The 17,435-nt window shown below is 36.1% G+C and overlaps 1 protein-coding gene across 1 annotated transcript; it reads right to left on the minus strand.

Annotated features, from left to right (window-relative positions):
- Window positions 1–4,364: 4,364 nt before the first annotated feature.
- On the minus strand, window positions 4,365–6,704 carry LOC140242024 (uncharacterized). Its single transcript, XM_072321768.1, has 2 exons — window positions 6,640–6,704; window positions 4,365–5,915 (listed from the first exon to the last, which is right to left on the minus strand). Exons 1-2 carry the CDS (start codon window positions 6,682–6,684, stop codon window positions 4,383–4,385), a joined length of 1,578 nt encoding a protein of 525 aa, XP_072177869.1. The 5' UTR covers window positions 6,685–6,704; the 3' UTR covers window positions 4,365–4,382.
- Between the last annotated feature and the right edge of the window lie 10,731 nt (window positions 6,705–17,435).

Raw genomic sequence — 17,435 nt, forward strand, 5'->3', positions numbered from 1 at the left:
CTCTTTCAATGTTAATTGCACGGCTTTCCACAATATTTGAATTACAGTAGAACTCAAAGTGGTTCTTACCACGAGAAAATTCGATTAGTATGGTTTAATTAGTTTTAAGCCTATTATATGTAGTTATAAGGTTCATGCCATAGACCCGGGTTCGATTCCCGGCGGAGACCAATTTTTCAACTCTTGCACTTTTCGGGAAAGGATGGTGAGTGAGAGGAATAATGATTATGTCATATCATATCATATAATATTATATTATATTATATTATATTATATTATATTATATTATATTATATTATATTATATTATATTATATTATATTATATTATATTATATTATATTATATCATATCATATTATATGATATGATATAAACATCGAAATTGTCACACGGCTCGGTGTATTGATATATCAAAGGATATAAGGCGAATTTATCAGTCGGTGCGTGTTGAGGCGTTTAGACGGAACCTTGTGAACAAGTTGGTGTATGCAATGTCATTTATGACTTTTCCATCATGACTTAACAACAATTACAGTCCGCACGAACATCACTGCACAAAACATTGCCACCACTGCTGGGAGTATTAGAAGGATACTGCTGTATAAGCTGTTATTTTCTCGCGGGTTTAATTTTCGCGAATTTCGCGAATCTAAGTTGGACAACGAATTCAACAACACGCGAAAATGTCACCTATACTCTAATGTAGTACATGTAGTGCGTTATGAAGGCCTCTGTGTCAATTCGCGAAAGCAGCATCTCGCGAAAATGTCTGTGACCTCGTCATTCACGAAAATATCTGTACGCGAAAATAACAGCGTATACAGAGTAGATGAATACACTGTACATCAGTCTGGTGCGTTGATTACGATGATATACTAGGTGTTACAAAAAACCTTTCCACTTTTGACCCTTACTAGTTCATTTTTTTTTTATTACAGAAGAGAGAAAAGAGAATTTGATTACATATCATGACCACAGCATGTGGCTTATCCGACCCCAAACCTGCATTAGAGAAGAATTTGCTACATAACTGTGTAATTGTACTTTTTTATTTTGTTGTTCTCTATGTTTCCGTCTTTGTTGTACCCGTGCTCCCCATCTCAATCTTTAACTCGATTTTAACTGGGACCTACGCTCAACAAGCTCGCTTTAAGTAGGTTCCTTCATATTTCTCTAGCATTCATTCACATATTCCAAACTCCATAGATCGACCACAATATGTTTTATATATTTGCAATATTCTATGTATGTATCCAGCTGGATATCATGTATTTCATTTAATTTTGTTATATTTGATGTATTTTTTTCATCGAGAAATATGAAAATAAATTGAAATTGAAATTGAAAAATCAGATACCACTGACATTGATATGAGCGGTAGCTGAATAGTGTACAATTTTGTTGGAGGTTATTAAAAGAATGAAAGCATAAATCAGTATCATTAAATTCGAGATTTAACTTTAAGTTAAGTTTCAGATTTCGCTTTATTTTCAACGCTCTGTATAACTTGCACTTTGCACAGGTGTCAATTGGTGTGTATGGGAGTGTTTGGTTAACACTTAGAAATTGGTCCTGAACGATGGCCAGGATTGGAATGCTCTATTACAGTCATATTCATGAGAAATTCTACTATCACTCCTACCTAAAATAAATTTTATGCAAGCACATAAAAACATGTGCTTAGTTTAACATGTGCTTAGTTTTTTTTTTTTTCATGTGCATGCAGACGAGCAGTGCCTAGGGCGATCCATCATGAATTATTAATAAAGCATTTATGTTCCTTAGAGCAAGGGATCAGAAACCAATCAGCAGAGTTCTGAAAAGGTGGTATTTGTGGTATTCATGTCTATTGTTGAGGGTGATTGTAAGCACACACTCACATAAACATCGGTGATTCCTGTGTAAGGTTTGATTTTATACAGAGGGTCCATATTTGACCTAAATCTGGAACTTAACTTTAAAATTAATTGTCTATTTAATGAAACTGATTCATGCTCTCATACCGGTATTCAAATCACCTCGAACAAAATTGTACACTATTCAGCCATTGCTCATATCAATGCCAGCGTTATCTGATATCTAGTTTTTGAACTATTAAGGATCAAAAGTGAGAAATGTTTTTTGTAACACCTAGTACTTGTTGCGGCATACAGACGTGTGTTAACGAGTGGGGATATATACAAGATATGTGTGTACGTATGTGTGAGTGTCTGGCATGGGTCATGACCCTGTGTAAAGGAACGATGTGCTATCCGAAATGCACTTGCAAAATACTTTATGCTCTTTATTCAAAACGACATTTAATTCACAAGGAATTCTATTAAAAAAAATGAAAACAGCATTCATGAAAGACTAGGCTTACTAAAATTACTCAACGTAGGGGGCCTACTTGTAGGCTGGTACATGCTTACGAATTCCTCATTAACAATTTCCGGTTGTTTGTACTGCATGAATTATAGTAAATGCTAAGAACGCTTCAAGCTGGCGACGCTGATTTTTCCCCCATTTTTTTTTTTTTTTTTTTTTTTTTTTTTTTTTTGCTTGTGGTTCTTGATTACTGCATGCACTAAAGGCTCAGCACCATGTTCCTGCCTGTGTGGTTTCATTTTTGGACAATTTATTTTTATACCTGTGATTCCATTCTAATAGCGATGTATAAATGACACAATGACAAAAGTATGTAAGGATCGCGGAATGGATCCTCTGAAAGACCAAGAAGTTTTAGTGTTAGCACCACTGAAGGGGATGTCATCACTCTTAAATATGAGTGAATCTGTTAATTCTACAGCACGTATATCCAAAGACGAATCTTCACATGATTAATGTTGTTAGATTTCAATTATTATTTATTTTAAATCTTGCAAACTGAAGACAAATCATACGACATCCTGTCGTAATTGTAAAATATGTCCTGGGGCCCGTTGCATAAAAGTTACTATTATGGTAACTTTGCCATCCAATGGTAACTACCATGGAATTCTTGATTTTGATTGGCTGTTGAGTATTTTTGCCATGGTAGTTACCATAGGATGGCAAAGTTACCATAATAGTAACTTTTATGCAACGGGCCCCTGGTATGTTTTGAAATGTTAGTCACCTGCAATTACCAGCGTTGCATCATATAATTTGGCAGATGTACAATTATAATAATCATTATTGAGTAGGACTTGTCATGTTTCTATCTTGCCGGTCAAGGATTCAAAGACAATCATGTGAACAATTCTGGTTTCATGATGGCAGCAAACATATCGCCTAAGCAAGGAACGAAATTAAAACATAAAATAAACAAGAGCGTAAGAATATGACGTTGCATCTCTTTTATTTTCAAAGCTGTAAATCGTTTTCAATAACCAGCACATATACGAAGGATACTAATGACAGTGGGGATGAATACGACCTTATACTTCAAATTGATATTTGATCGAGTTCGGTAAATACAATTTGTTCTCTCTCGTATCTATACTCACGCGTCGCTCTCTCTCTCTCCCTTTCTTTCTATATAGACACACTTCATTCTGTATTCTATATTCTAGTTCTGTCTTACTACATACTACATCTTTTTACTTCCTATCTCCCATTCTGTATTCAATGTTCTACTTTTCTCTCATTTCAACATCTTTATAACCTCTCGCTCAACTTCTCCAATTTACATCTCGATCAAGTTATGCTTCCTTTCAGTAAAGACAATTATACCCCACTAAGAGAGTACAAATATCACATGTAATCATACATGCATGTATACCCTGGATATGCATACATTTATATACACACATACATACATACATACATACGTAAGAAATAATACAATACAGATTTAATCGGTATTAGTCTCTAAAATTAAGATCGTGACAAACATGTTTTTAGAAAGCGATGTTCGTGTAATTGGATAAGCTGATATCGCCGTTTAGTCTTGATTAGAAGCACACTTTCCTGTATCGCACTGTTTGATATAAAAACGAATTCACTCATTACACACGCAGCATACTGTATCTCGAACCTGTCACAATTCATACAGGCAGCAATTCTGTAAAAAAATTGCATGGCTACTGAAAGCGGCAAACAGTACACGGTATTGAAAATACATGTAATCGCATAATTCTTTAATTCTTACTACACGTATAGCCGAATTTTGACTGGGAGAAAGCTTTCATACAGTATTCAGGTTACTGAGAATGATGGGTCTGGAACCTCCTGAATCTATATAATACACACTATACATCTGCATGAACATGGAATATGTACAACTGCTGGCATAACGCCAAGCTATTCTTCTGTATCCTTCATTTACATTTCATGGTATATGGCAAACAGACTATCATTGTAATAGAAAGGTGCATAAAAGAGTTAAGTTTAATGGTCCAAGGATACATTCTGTTCGTCCTTTAAGATGTAGCTACCTGAGCTTCTGTTGCATTGTCGGGACAATACGCTTTATTATCAGCCTCTGGTGCGACTTTCATCGACAAGTGAATCTTGTCTTCCAGGGGTTCCTTCTCAACAACCGAAACCGGTCTCAGGATCTGTTTGAGCAGCATGCAAGAAACGGCGACTCCAACGGCGAAGAAAAGCATGAAAAACATCATCAGGGTGATGATGCCGGCTTTCCAGTCGAGCAGCTGGACGAGAACGGAGACGACCATGAGGATGGCATAGGTGAAGACGACGCCGCAGATGTACAACGCTTCCTTAACGGGACTCGGCGGTCGGAACGATTCGTCCGCACGGTCAGCTTTGATCTTCTTTTCGATCCAGAGGAAGAACCACATCACCAACCAGGCGAACAAGACACAGAAGTACTCAATGGCGGGAATTCGTACCATTTCGTTGAGACGGATCCAATAGCGCCCTCGTCGATCGGTAAACACCCATCCGAAACAATAGATCCCCGCGGCGAGGTAGGCGATGAAGGGAAAAGCTCGAGTCCACTTTGGAACTTTGGTCCAAAGTGGGAGTCCGAAGAGCTGGGTCATGGTGAAGAGCCAGAGGAAGCCAAACATGAACATAGGGTAGAGCGTCGACCTGTTAAGAGCTGGACCGCCAGTTTGCCAGGCAACCACCGTACCGTGGATGATTACCCATGCCTCGAGGAGAAGGCGCCAGTAGCGATTCAGATGGAACTGGGTATACATTAGACTTCCCTGCAGCAGAAACATCCAGGTGTGCGTGAAACCCATGACGTGTCCAATGGTGTTTTCCATTGGATGGTGCCAGAAAGTGAAGATAGCTCCCCAGGCGAAGACATACCCGTGGTACCTCCGGATCAGTTCCTGAGGCCCCCAAGGAAGTCTCATCTTCTCGCTGATCTTACCCTGGTCATCCTTCGAAGGCCACCCAAACGCCATCCCGCGGTTGCGGTACTCCAGCATCAAGACAAAGATTAGCAGCATGATAGCTGATCCGATGTTGCTTGGACCAGAGACATCCTGAGCCAGAGCATCGTAAGTCCAGTGGGTCTGACCCAGATGAATCAGATGAAACACAATGTTACCGATGAAAGCGATCCAGTTGAAATTTCTCATGCGCGAAGAGTATTTTGGCTCTCCAGGCTGAGGATAAATCAACTTCAGCTTCTGGGCGTAGTAGATGCAACCCCACATAAAGAGCTGATGGAGAACGTAGCACAGCCAGGGAACGACCCGAGTGAGAACACTCACTTCATTTGGCTTCAGCTTCCAGTAGTACCACCTTGCACCGGCGTCGGTGCCGTACCGACCCCTGACGCCGGGTTCCTCCACGTAGGGTTCAGAGAGGAAGCGAACGGCGGAGGTCTCGCTGGTGTTGTGAGTCCACCCCGAGTCGGCGTCCCATCGACGAACGTTGCCGATGTAGACAACGCCGAGGAGGAAGACGCCAATGAAGATGACACCAACCAACCAGACGACGACATCCCAGGGAAACACTTTGGCCTCCAGACCCTGCAAATGTGACAAAGTTATTTGATGATTGCACAGCGTTCAGCCTTGAGAGATCATGAACTGTAAAAATACGTCAAAAGATCGATGAAGAAAGAAGTAATTTGGATGTTGGCAACCGTTTGACGTTTTAGTGGCATTAATAAAATGAGGTATGGAATATTGTACACACTGTATATAATTATATTCCAATTTATGTTGTGTTTGCGCTGTACGAAACACTTGCGAATCATTTCAATGAGAATATATGCAACATAAGTGTTCTGAGGTTCAAGAGTGTTACCGATGTCACGCATGCACTTATTATTATTTTTTTTTTCATTTTCCAAACCCGTATCGCTCGATTGTCGTAATATAAAGATAATGGCACACTTGCGTACGTCTATCCTGTTTCCCCTAGTTCGTATAAAACTTAGGTCAGAAATCAACTCAGTCTGTAGGTCTTCAAACAAACAGCCGGTACACCTGAATTTTGCTATTATAGTACTGACTGTCAGACTACAGAAGATAGAATACAGCCCAATTACTTGTCTAAAATCCGATTACGCCAGCGTCTCTCCTCAAAATCGTTTTTATCTCTTGCTGGCTTTGTATTTTTGATGATTTGATCATAATCGGAAATGAAACTAAGACAAAGTTTCAGAGATTTATTGTAAAAGCAGTTATCACCCTTTACAAGTAAAGTAAAGTAAGTAATGTTAACTCTTGAAAAAAAAGCTTCTCTTACCTCTTTATTCTTCTTTTCAGTGCTTTCTGCTGTAGGGACCGTCATGCTTTAGTAGTTGATATATCTCTGAAACGAGAAGAGACAATGATGAACACTATGCATGAATGTACCACCATAAAACTATCACGACGGAAGGACCAGGCACTAATATGTCTAGAAATCACGGAAATTCTCGTCAACCTGTCTAGACACGAATCTGCACAATCACATCATACTGAACATTTTGTCAATCAGTAGCGGAGATGAGGCATACAGCACGTCAAGATCTGTGCAATTCAATGAATTTAATGATGCTATACGCACGTATTTTCTGTACCAGACAATGGTGGAACTGGAAAGCACCCCTGCTGTTTTGTGAAAACCGTGTTTCAAGGCACAACAAACACTAATCGCAGTAAAGAAATACCATAATAGAGCTTGCGTGACTACTTACACCGTTTTCTAATCCCAAGGGCATCAGCCGAAATCACTTGAACTATTGTTGAAAATCGAAGAAGACTCTCAACATAATGTAGAAAACGCAAAAACTTACTGAAGGCAACCAGGAGAGATTTTCCACGACTAGCTGTCTATTCTTGCAGATAGTATAGCAAATGTCTTGACAGTAATTTTGTTTGAAAGTGAATCCCTTGGTGTGTTGAAGGTTTTCGACTGTTGGCACGTCAATTTGCTATCTGCCCAACTCACCACACCCTTCCAAAGGAGATTAATCTATGTAGGTGATTCGCTAAACTACAGAAAATGCACATCGTGAATTTACACAAAAGACTAAAGTCGATCTCATATTGGCTCTCCCCCAAAAGGACTAAAGGCGTTAAATACCTGTCAAGTATTCTACAAACATGTATAATTCGCGCTCGCGCACACATGCACACATTTTTTTCAACAATCTTTATTCATTAACATAATCTTTATTCATTCACGCAACAATACACAAACACAAATGTACACGCACAAACACACGCACACACACATACACACACAAACACATGTATACACGCTATCCCAGCACAACGATATATCTTGTCACCAAAGACAATAACCTACTTTGCCCAAGTGACACGACGAAGGACCACGTATAACACACTGCATTCCTTTAATGCGATCCAGAAGTCTGAAAAATGTGATTAAAAGTTCAAATACTAAACATATCTCTTCTTCAGAGGTGTCTTGGCTTTGTGTGTGTGTGTGTGTGTGTGTGTGTGTGTGTGTGTGTGTGTTTCACTACTGGTGCCAGATTCATGGTCATTGATACAATGCACCAATCTTAGAATTTTTTCATAATACTAAGTATGATTCTAAAGTTGGTGATATATCATATCAAACATTTTGACTCATTTATGTTGTTAAACTGCAGAGCGCCCTCAACGAGAATACGAGGTTATTTTCAGGAACCCTCCTCTTCTTGGCATCATGAAGCCACAAACTAATCGTTAGGGATTCAAAACTAGATAATCGTGAATGATAATGCTCCAGTTTCTTTCTCCGAGAATGTTAGTCAACGTAGAATGGATTTTTTTTTCTTCCCAACCCCCTCAACCCAAAAGAAAAATTCAGGGTCTTAATAACTCTTCAAAAAGTCAGTTCACTGTATGCTTTCTCCTTTTTTTTTTCTGCCAGACCTCCGTCAGTTGTTAAGAACTACTCCTTAGAGCCAATGTTCAAGTTTACTCATATAGGAAAAAATAAATACATTTTTTTTTCAGTGATAAATTAGAGGAATTCCCATGATTATTCTTGATCAATTTTTGATATAGCCTGCCTTGATAACGTGAGCTTAAAGATTCAAGATTGTAAAAATGTTCTTGATATCTATCAAGTTATTCGTATACTCTGTCTACTAACTTATGCTAACTTTTCTATTGTTAAAATAGATGTTTAAATTAATTTCTTTTTATTCCGCTTTTTTTTTTTTTGCAAATCGTGAATACAGTTCTTCCAGATCTATTCAAACATTGCTGTCCATGTACTGAGGAATGAACTGAAAAATCACACGTTCCTACAGAGGTCGTTTACTCTCTAAACGCAGAGATTGAGCTAGGACACATTGCACAACAATAAGAATCAAGCAACTCCATGATATTAAAAAATAGTTGATATCTTCTCTGCAGTATGATAACCAACCTTGAATAATAGTAAGCAGATGGTGATTACGTTTCAGCAATAGCATAAGGAGAAAATAATAATGAATATGACATTAATGGTAGCTATGATAATAATATAGAGAGTGATCAGAGTTATTTTTACCAAGATATCAAATTGTTCACTTCTCCTGCAGAGCTCAAGCAGTGAAGTTCTTAACTGATTCTATTCAAGAATGAAATTCTCATAAGTTATGAATGAGTCATGTATGAGAAGTAGATTTCTCACAAGTTACCACTTAAAAGGATACAACACCCCTTGTCAAAATAAACTAAAAAGCGACGATTTCACGCACAATGCATTTTACGACTATCCCGGCGTAGTAAACCAATTTCTCACATCTCCACAGGTGTTTTTCATCTCCCGTCGTTGTCCTTTTCTCTACTTGGGCTTTGTATTCGTTTATTGAACCCATGTGACAATCCTCAAACATTCAATCATGCCTAATTAATACATGTACTCATGCCTTCTTAATACTCTGCAAACTCACGCAGCAATTTACTCGGTCTTCAGGCCACATGCCACAGTGGAATTATTTTGAACCTTTGCAACTTGGAACCGACGTAAGACCATAAAAAGATAAAAGATATGATAAATTGGATTTGTCATGATTTCAGCACCAGGGTAATAAACCACAAATGAATAACAATATACGTTAAAGAGGCCCTGAAATCCAAATGCATGTTGATTAGTGTTGATTTATGATACCTTAAACATCACTTTTGCGGTAAAACAAATATCTAGAAACATTTCACATATTTTTAACGATTTTTTCTTCTATTTTTCTTCATGTTACTTGGGAACGCCCACAAAAAAAAAAAAAAAATCCTTCCAAACCAATCAAAATTGATATTCTTGAAATGACCTCATCTGTCAATCATTGCTAAAGTACTGAAATGTTTAACAAAAGACAATGGAATGCACCTTCCTCTCGACTCAGCATAACTTGCATGTTTCTGTCCTATTAATGTGACTAACAAAAGACATGGCGAGGGAACATGCAAGTCATGCTGAGTCGAGGGGAAGGTGCATTCCAAGGTCTTTTGTGAAACATTTCAGTACTTTAGCAATGATTGACAGATGAAGTCATCTGAAGAATATCAATATTGATTGGTTTGGAAGGATTTTTTGTGGGCGTTCCCAAGTAATCTGAAGAAAAATAGAAGAAAAAAAAATCGGTAAAAATATACGGAATGTTTCTAGATATTCGTTTCACCGCAAAGGTGATGTTGAGGGTATCATAAATCAACACAAATCAACGTGCACTTGGATTTCAGGGCCCCTTTATCAAATCAGTAGGCCTACGGTGACTTCTCCTCTACGCGTTATATTTGCATGGCATGCCGAAATTATTTGATTTTACAACAATCCTCCGATATTACTACAAAGTGCTTAATGATCTCATTGTTCACCTTCCCTTTATACATAAAATTTATAAAATAATAATTCCCTGGGACTAGTATTTTTCTTGTTTCTCTCTCCTTGTTGTTTTTGTTTTCTTACTGATATCTGAAAAAGGCATGACGTATTATGTTATAATACATATTTTGAATGGTGAGCTTAAAGTTGACGTGTTTGCATGTACCCCGACAAACTCGATAGGCTGTGTGTCTTGTCTTGGAAGAACACTGTGCTCTCTTTTTGTATACAAATGACAATTATTGTTTATCCTGTTATGCAATCCCTTGAATGAAGGCGGTTCATAAGGCTAATCAAAGAACCACAGTTCAAGCTTGACTTACCAGCACTAGGATGGTTGATATCAACTGTTTTATTTTGCTATTTTCTTTCAAATATTATGTTTTTATTCTGGTCAAGATTTAAAGACACTATGCTTTCAAATAAATTGACTGTCAAAATAGGCTATTTAAGTTCAATCATGAAGGCAGTCTGTGAAAATCTTATTTTGATATGAAGATTTGAATCATATATAATGAATGAAAACAACTGCTAGATATACTGCATAAAAGTGATGGATTGACAGACATTCGCTCAGGACCGTGTATCTTTTACATGGAATAAAGGAAAATGAGAAGTATAGATATTTTCAAAGTAACTTAATGCCAATATAAAAGACTAGCCTGCAATGATAGTGAAAGAAGAGGATCGTTCTACTCAATTGTAAGGTATTTAATAGAGTGATTCGAAAATACATGTGTGCTCTAAGCAGTGACGGATAAGTGCTCTTATGCTTATCGGTATCATTTATCTATTGCAAAGGCAAATGTTTGTGTTTATGATGCAATTCCTGATTTATTTTGTGTTATGCTTTGTTGGAAAAAGAAGAATGAAAATAAATGAATTGAAATTGAAATTGAAGAAATTTACTTCTCTATATTTACTTGGCATAATTATTTCAAACTGGTGATATTTTGTTCGGTTGTGATTTGTTTGTTTGTTTGTTTGTTTGTTTTGAGATGCCTATCGGGATATTACCTTTCTGAGCGGCAGCCAACCATTTATTTTGATTTGCACAGATTTATCATTCGTATCTATAGATTCACCTGCAGTACCTGATATGGATTACTTTTGCGCATTATAAACATTGTTTTTTTTTCTCTGCATTATTTGAGGAAAGACTTTATTTCTGCCATTTCTGCAAATGATTTTTGGTATTTTATAACAAACTCATGCTATGAACTTCATTAACAGCAGGAAGCGACATATCTTATATTCGCCCTCTTCTTGAGTATGCGTCACCTCTCTGGGCACCTAACATAACCAAAGGACAGGCTAATGCCTTGGAAAGAGTTCAGAAACGCGTTTGTCGCATCATCCTAGGCAATGAGTACACCTCATATGAAAACGCTCTCAATGAATTACAAATCCCACGTTTAACGTCCCGGTATGAGCAGCTCCTCCATTCATTCGGACGTGGTCTTCTCCATTCCCCCCGCCATAGAGACTTCTTGCCACCTCCAAGGAATCAGATTTCCACACGTCAACTTCGCAATTCTCATGCCCTGAACACTCCTTTTTGCAGAACTGAACGTTATCGGAGATCCACTATTCCATCTGTTGTTCGCCTTCTTAACAAACAATAAGTTTTTTTTTTCCTATGGTATTTAGTTTGTTATAGTTGTTGTATGTATGTTGTAGTTGAAAGACTGGTTTTTTCCTATCTTCTTTCACACATGTTTGTTGTATATACTCCCTATGTTTCTTTTTTCTTTTCAAATTTCTTTCCCTCCTTAACCACAACACCAGTCACTGTTTTATGAAAAGGTCATCTTTGTTTATCTATAGAAGCCTTTTAGGCTTAACTTTCTTTCTCTCTTTTTTCCTTTTTTCTTTTTTTTTTTCCTACCCTTTTTATCAGACTGCATTTTAAGGCGCATTTCTCTCACTCTTCATGACTTATAAGATACATTGATATGTTGGTACATACAAGCATACAATTATGAGTATATATCACAGTGCAATTTTGAATCTATTGTGGAATCACATGTTTTTAAATTTCGTCAAAGGCAATTGTTTTATATATTTGTATGTGAAAGCTGCAAGGTTTGATGTCCCCAATTTTCTTCCACACACGTTTGCTGTTCTTTCTATTTTCATACTCTTTTCCCTTTTTAACTACAAAACCAGTAACTGATTTATGAAGAGGTTGCTTTTGTTTGTCTAGAAGCCTTTTAGGCTTTATTCTCCCTCCCACCCTTTTTATCAGACTGCATTTTAAGGTACATTTCTTTCACTTTTTATGACGCATGATGGTATATGGATATCTTGATACATACAACTATAATTATATTACGAGGAATATGAAAGTGCAATTTTAATCTATTGTATACATGTAATCATATGATTTTATTCTGGCAATACATGTATGTGGAAAGAAATGAAGTGTAATTGTTATATAGATTCTGTTATGATATAATATAGTAAAATATAAATGCAACATTTGATGAATTATACTATGTTAGGTGCTTTTGGTGTTTAATAATGTCATTGATTTTTTTTATTTTTTTTATATTTTGGTAATTTTAGCTCGAGGGTTGGTGAGAAGTTGTGTAATTGCTGTGTAATAACGTCTCCTCATTTTTGTACACCCCTACATATGAATTTTTGTTGTTGTTGCTTAGATTATGTTTTTTTTTTAATATTCATAATCCAGAGTTTTAAAAGAAAGTGATTGTATTGAGTAGTTTTTTTTTCTCCGTTGATGTACCAATACATGTATGTAAGTTTTTGTTGTGTTAGATTAACAGTTGTGTGATTTTTATGTATAATTTCTCAATATGTTTATTGTAAACACCTTCAAATGTTATTTGTGAAGCACTGTGATTTTTATCTATATACACACTGTACATGTACTCTGTAAACTGAATGTATTTCAGCCTTTGGGCTGCTAATTTCAGGAACAATAAACCTTATCAATTCAATTCAAAAAAATATAGAAATGACAAACAATAACTCTGAATAAAAATGTTTGAATAAACATTGGTCGATCTTGCATCATGGGAGAACCTAACTATATCGGAATATGCAATATGTAACGATGGAAAAATATTTAACATTCATCGCTTGAAGAAATGGCCGAACTTTGTAATAGTGAAATACAAGAGGGCTGTATGTCAATCATACAGCAGCTGCAGGTTGAGATTCTGATGTGTAGTAAATTGCACGTGGTGCCAGTGTGTCATGAAGAAATTTGAGAAGAAGAAAACTTTGCTTTCCGCAGAACACGTTAGAATGACACGAATATTATTGTAATGAACTTCATTGGTATCAAACAATAAGGTTATTCTACAATGCCTTTGATTAGCTACAGTGCTGGTGTTAGTTTCTATTATTTTACCAGCTCCGTGGTACACACGTTTGCACATGTGCAGATTCTGTGTATACCTATGTTCTATTTCGTTAGTAGTTCAATTAAATGCAGTCCAATATTTTATGTGTATTAAAGGATAGAGAAATCTCATGATGATATGCAACTCAGTAGACATTGTTTAGTGATAAACGGAGAAATGATTTAGTGCCAGGCTACGCTTTTCTTAACTCGAATATTTACGAGCTTTCGCCCGTTTATTTTTATTTTTTACATTTTCAATATTTTGCTAGTATTATATTAATATAACTTCACCTTGAACATTATCTTGATATCTCTCGCTCACTATTGTCTTGATGGCATTCGATTGTAGCAAATTCACCTTCTAAAATAACGATGATTATTGGTCTCGTAAGGACAGCACTACACAATTCGCAAAACACTTAACTAAAAGTACAAAACAATTCAAACGTTTGGGTAAAATTTGTACAATGCCACTTAAAAAGATTGATATGAAATATGTATATATCACTTACCAGTAAGAATACGCCGAAGTCCTAAGAGTAAACACACTTCAATCTCCGTGTACTATGACCCAGAATGGTTATGTAAATCGGCATGTCTACCCCAAGAGAGCGATCCTCTCAACGTGAGGTGCGATCAAGTGAATCTATAAAGGTTTTCTTAGTTTTGTTATTGTAATCAGTTAGGGGAATGGGTTATTGATTGCCATTGAGAAGACGACGGAACAATGAATACCCAAGATACATCGAGCGTGTCCACCACAATGAAGGCCTCTTCATCCCTTGTTGGTATGCAGCGAAACACGTTGAGGCTCACGTGAAGCACCAGGCTTGACGTTTTCTCTCGCTCTATGAACCATTACCAGGAAAACATTTTGCTGCCTTTACAGGTGAACCAATTGGGGAGAAATGCAAATCACACACACACACACATACACACACACACACACACACACACACACACATATATATATATATATATATATATATATATATATATATATATATATATATATATATAGACATATATGTAATATGTAACTTCATATGTAACTTCATAATTGCAATATATATATTGCAATTATGAAGTTATATTAGTCTGGTAGAGAGGAAGTGAAAATAGGCCTGAAGAAAAAAACAATTCATGACAAGTTATATTGATGTGTAGCAGTCTATATGTGCTACCTCTTCTGCAATGGTCCTGATACTGGCTAGCACTCTTTCCACTATACTTTGGTACCATTCACCCAGACCATTAATTCAAACGTCTTTCATTTCTCTAGTACCAAAGTCTTCCTTCGAAAGTGATTAAGAAATAGAAGGAAAATGTGCAATGATCATTCAGAGCTTTCACGCTGTTGCGTCAATGATGATAGTGAAGGGAAGAGAAGTATAAAAGAAGATAATTCGTGGCAATGTGACATGTAGGTCAGCTGCACTTGATATAATTTTCTTTGAACAAAATCAGCCCTGCTAAGAGAGTGGACATACTTTTTTTTTTAAAGAACTGCTATAGGGTGTATTTACTTATATATTGTGTGTTTTGGATTTATAGTGTACACTGGGGAAACACTAGAAGGTAGATGCTTAATGTGAGCATGCTACACTGGGACCGATAGTTTGAAGTTTTCTCTGAAGGAAAAGACTAGACGTCACGGCAAGTTCAGAAGAGAATGAAAGCTATTATATATATATATATATATATATATATATATATATATATATAGAGAGAGAGAGAGAGAGAGAGAGAGAGAGAGAGAGACGATGAAGACAAACAAGTTGACATAATGCATTAGAATCCAACTTCTCATTTGTAAACCAAATTTTCGACCCTTGCACGGATCTTCCTCAGGGTAACAGTGATATTCAGAAGCGGATCTAAAGGGGGGGGGGGGTGGGGGGGGGTTGCACCCCCCAAAAAAAAAAAAAATCCGGGGACCATTTTTTTTTTTATCTTATCTTTGTTTTTTTTTTAACTTGTAATTTCATTTTTTTCTATTTATGGCAATGACCTCTATACCAAAAATAGTGGTGTTTTAGATGCAAGAAAACGCCATTTTCACACACAGATTTTCAAAAATTCTCCCTACTGTGACAAAAGATCTTAATCAAACCCGTAAGATCTTTAAGATCTGTTGTCACACCATGGGCACTGATGAAGAGTGTGACTTCGCCTTTCAGTTTTTGAGAGCTATGCTCCGTTTTTAAGATCTTCAAGATCTATGATTTATTTTTTGACGGCGTTCTTCTTCTACTAATTGTTTTACTTATTATCATCAAGATGCCGAGCAGACCAATCTTCATATATATATATATATAGTGAATGCAGAAATATTAGTAAAACACATCAGTGAAGTTTGAGGAAAATCGGACAATCCCCTCAAAAGGTATGAGTGTTCAAGGCTTCGATACAATCGTGAATAGATAAGAAGACTACAATAATTCGTGATGTCACAGTTTGGCAATCATATAAAGAAAATATGATGAGAATTCCATCAAAGTTCACTTCTTTTAGAAAACAATATATTCCATCTACTTGTCACTGACACTATGTTATGGGTAACATTATCTCCCCTTCCTTCTAAAAGAGGTAATCCAGAAGCTCTTTCATTATGTTATGTTAGTATCATTTTGATATGTTAAATTGCTATGGTCTTCATAATTATCCAGCCATGCATGGTGGTACTGAAACCTGTGGGTATTCAGCTAATATTTTTGCATTCTCTCAATCCACACATTTGAATTTCATTTCCATTTAAGAAATCCTATACCTAGGACCTATATAACCGCTGAATCCGAGCGAGTAAAAAAGGAGAAATTGTAAGTATTGAGGTGACACGTGTTCGTGTTCGAGACCTACTTGGTTGCTCGATGCGAAACACATTGTATCGTGGGATGATGAATGAAGTATACTGAAATATCACTATATCTGTACACTGTGTGTACACACACACACACACACACATTATATATATATATATATATATATATATATATATATATATATATATATATATATATATATATATATGTTAGATATGAGAAAGGAAGAAGAAATCGGTGAGTAGTTTTGCCATCATTATTCCTCTCACTGTTCCTCCTTTCCGGAAAATGTATGTGTATTTATGTATGTATGTCTATTGTATGTAGGATATATATATATATATATATATATATATATATATATATTATATTCTACATTTTAAGAAAATAGGTTGGACCTTGCACCCTTTTTGGTCTGAAAGGTGGAAAGTTGAACCTATTTTTCTTAGAATGTATATATATATATATATATATATATATATATATATATATATATATATATAATACTGCCAAGCATTATACACGCATCAGACGAACAATTACAGGGTGTCAGAAATTGATTTAAAATGCAATACAGAATCAACAAACAGCCGTATTTCAATGACTTGTATATTTCCACTCTTTATCAATAAACTTTAAATACATTTTCACATCATTGTAGAGTACTGTTTTGGTATCAGATGCACACAATATGTGCGGTTTATTAATGTATGTTGTCATTACACAATTCATTTTTATCGACAATAAAATGTATCACAATCCTGAAAAGCACTTCAATAAAATTATCATAATTATTCATTATTGACATAATAACTTCACCATCATTTAACCATTGTCGTATGTACATCCCTTAGTAAAAATGGTAAGTGTTTGAATTACTACAAATCACTGAATTACTACAAAAATAGCAAAGTTTCTTTTCGAGGTGTAAACTAAAAATTGACCCTGGTTTGACCTGATTTCACACAAAATATCTAAAAGTTTTTGCTGCTTATCTAGTTCAAAACATTCTCTTTTCGGGAGAGAAGTTACTTTCAAAT

Source organism: Diadema setosum, chromosome 18 (genome assembly GCF_964275005.1).
Source record: "Diadema setosum chromosome 18, eeDiaSeto1, whole genome shotgun sequence".
NCBI lineage: Eukaryota > Metazoa > Echinodermata > Echinoidea > Diadematoida > Diadematidae > Diadema > Diadema setosum.

Bases quoted from the DNA above. Each gene is read 5' to 3' on its own strand.
- LOC140242024 (XM_072321768.1), bottom strand. From the start codon at position 6,684: ATGACGGTCCCTACAGCAGAAAGCACTGAAAAGAAGAATAAAGAG. The intron at 5,916-6,639 runs GTAAGAGAAGCT...TCACATTTGCAG, and splicing joins CTGAAAAGAAGAATAAAGAG to GGTCTGGAGGCCAAAGTGTT.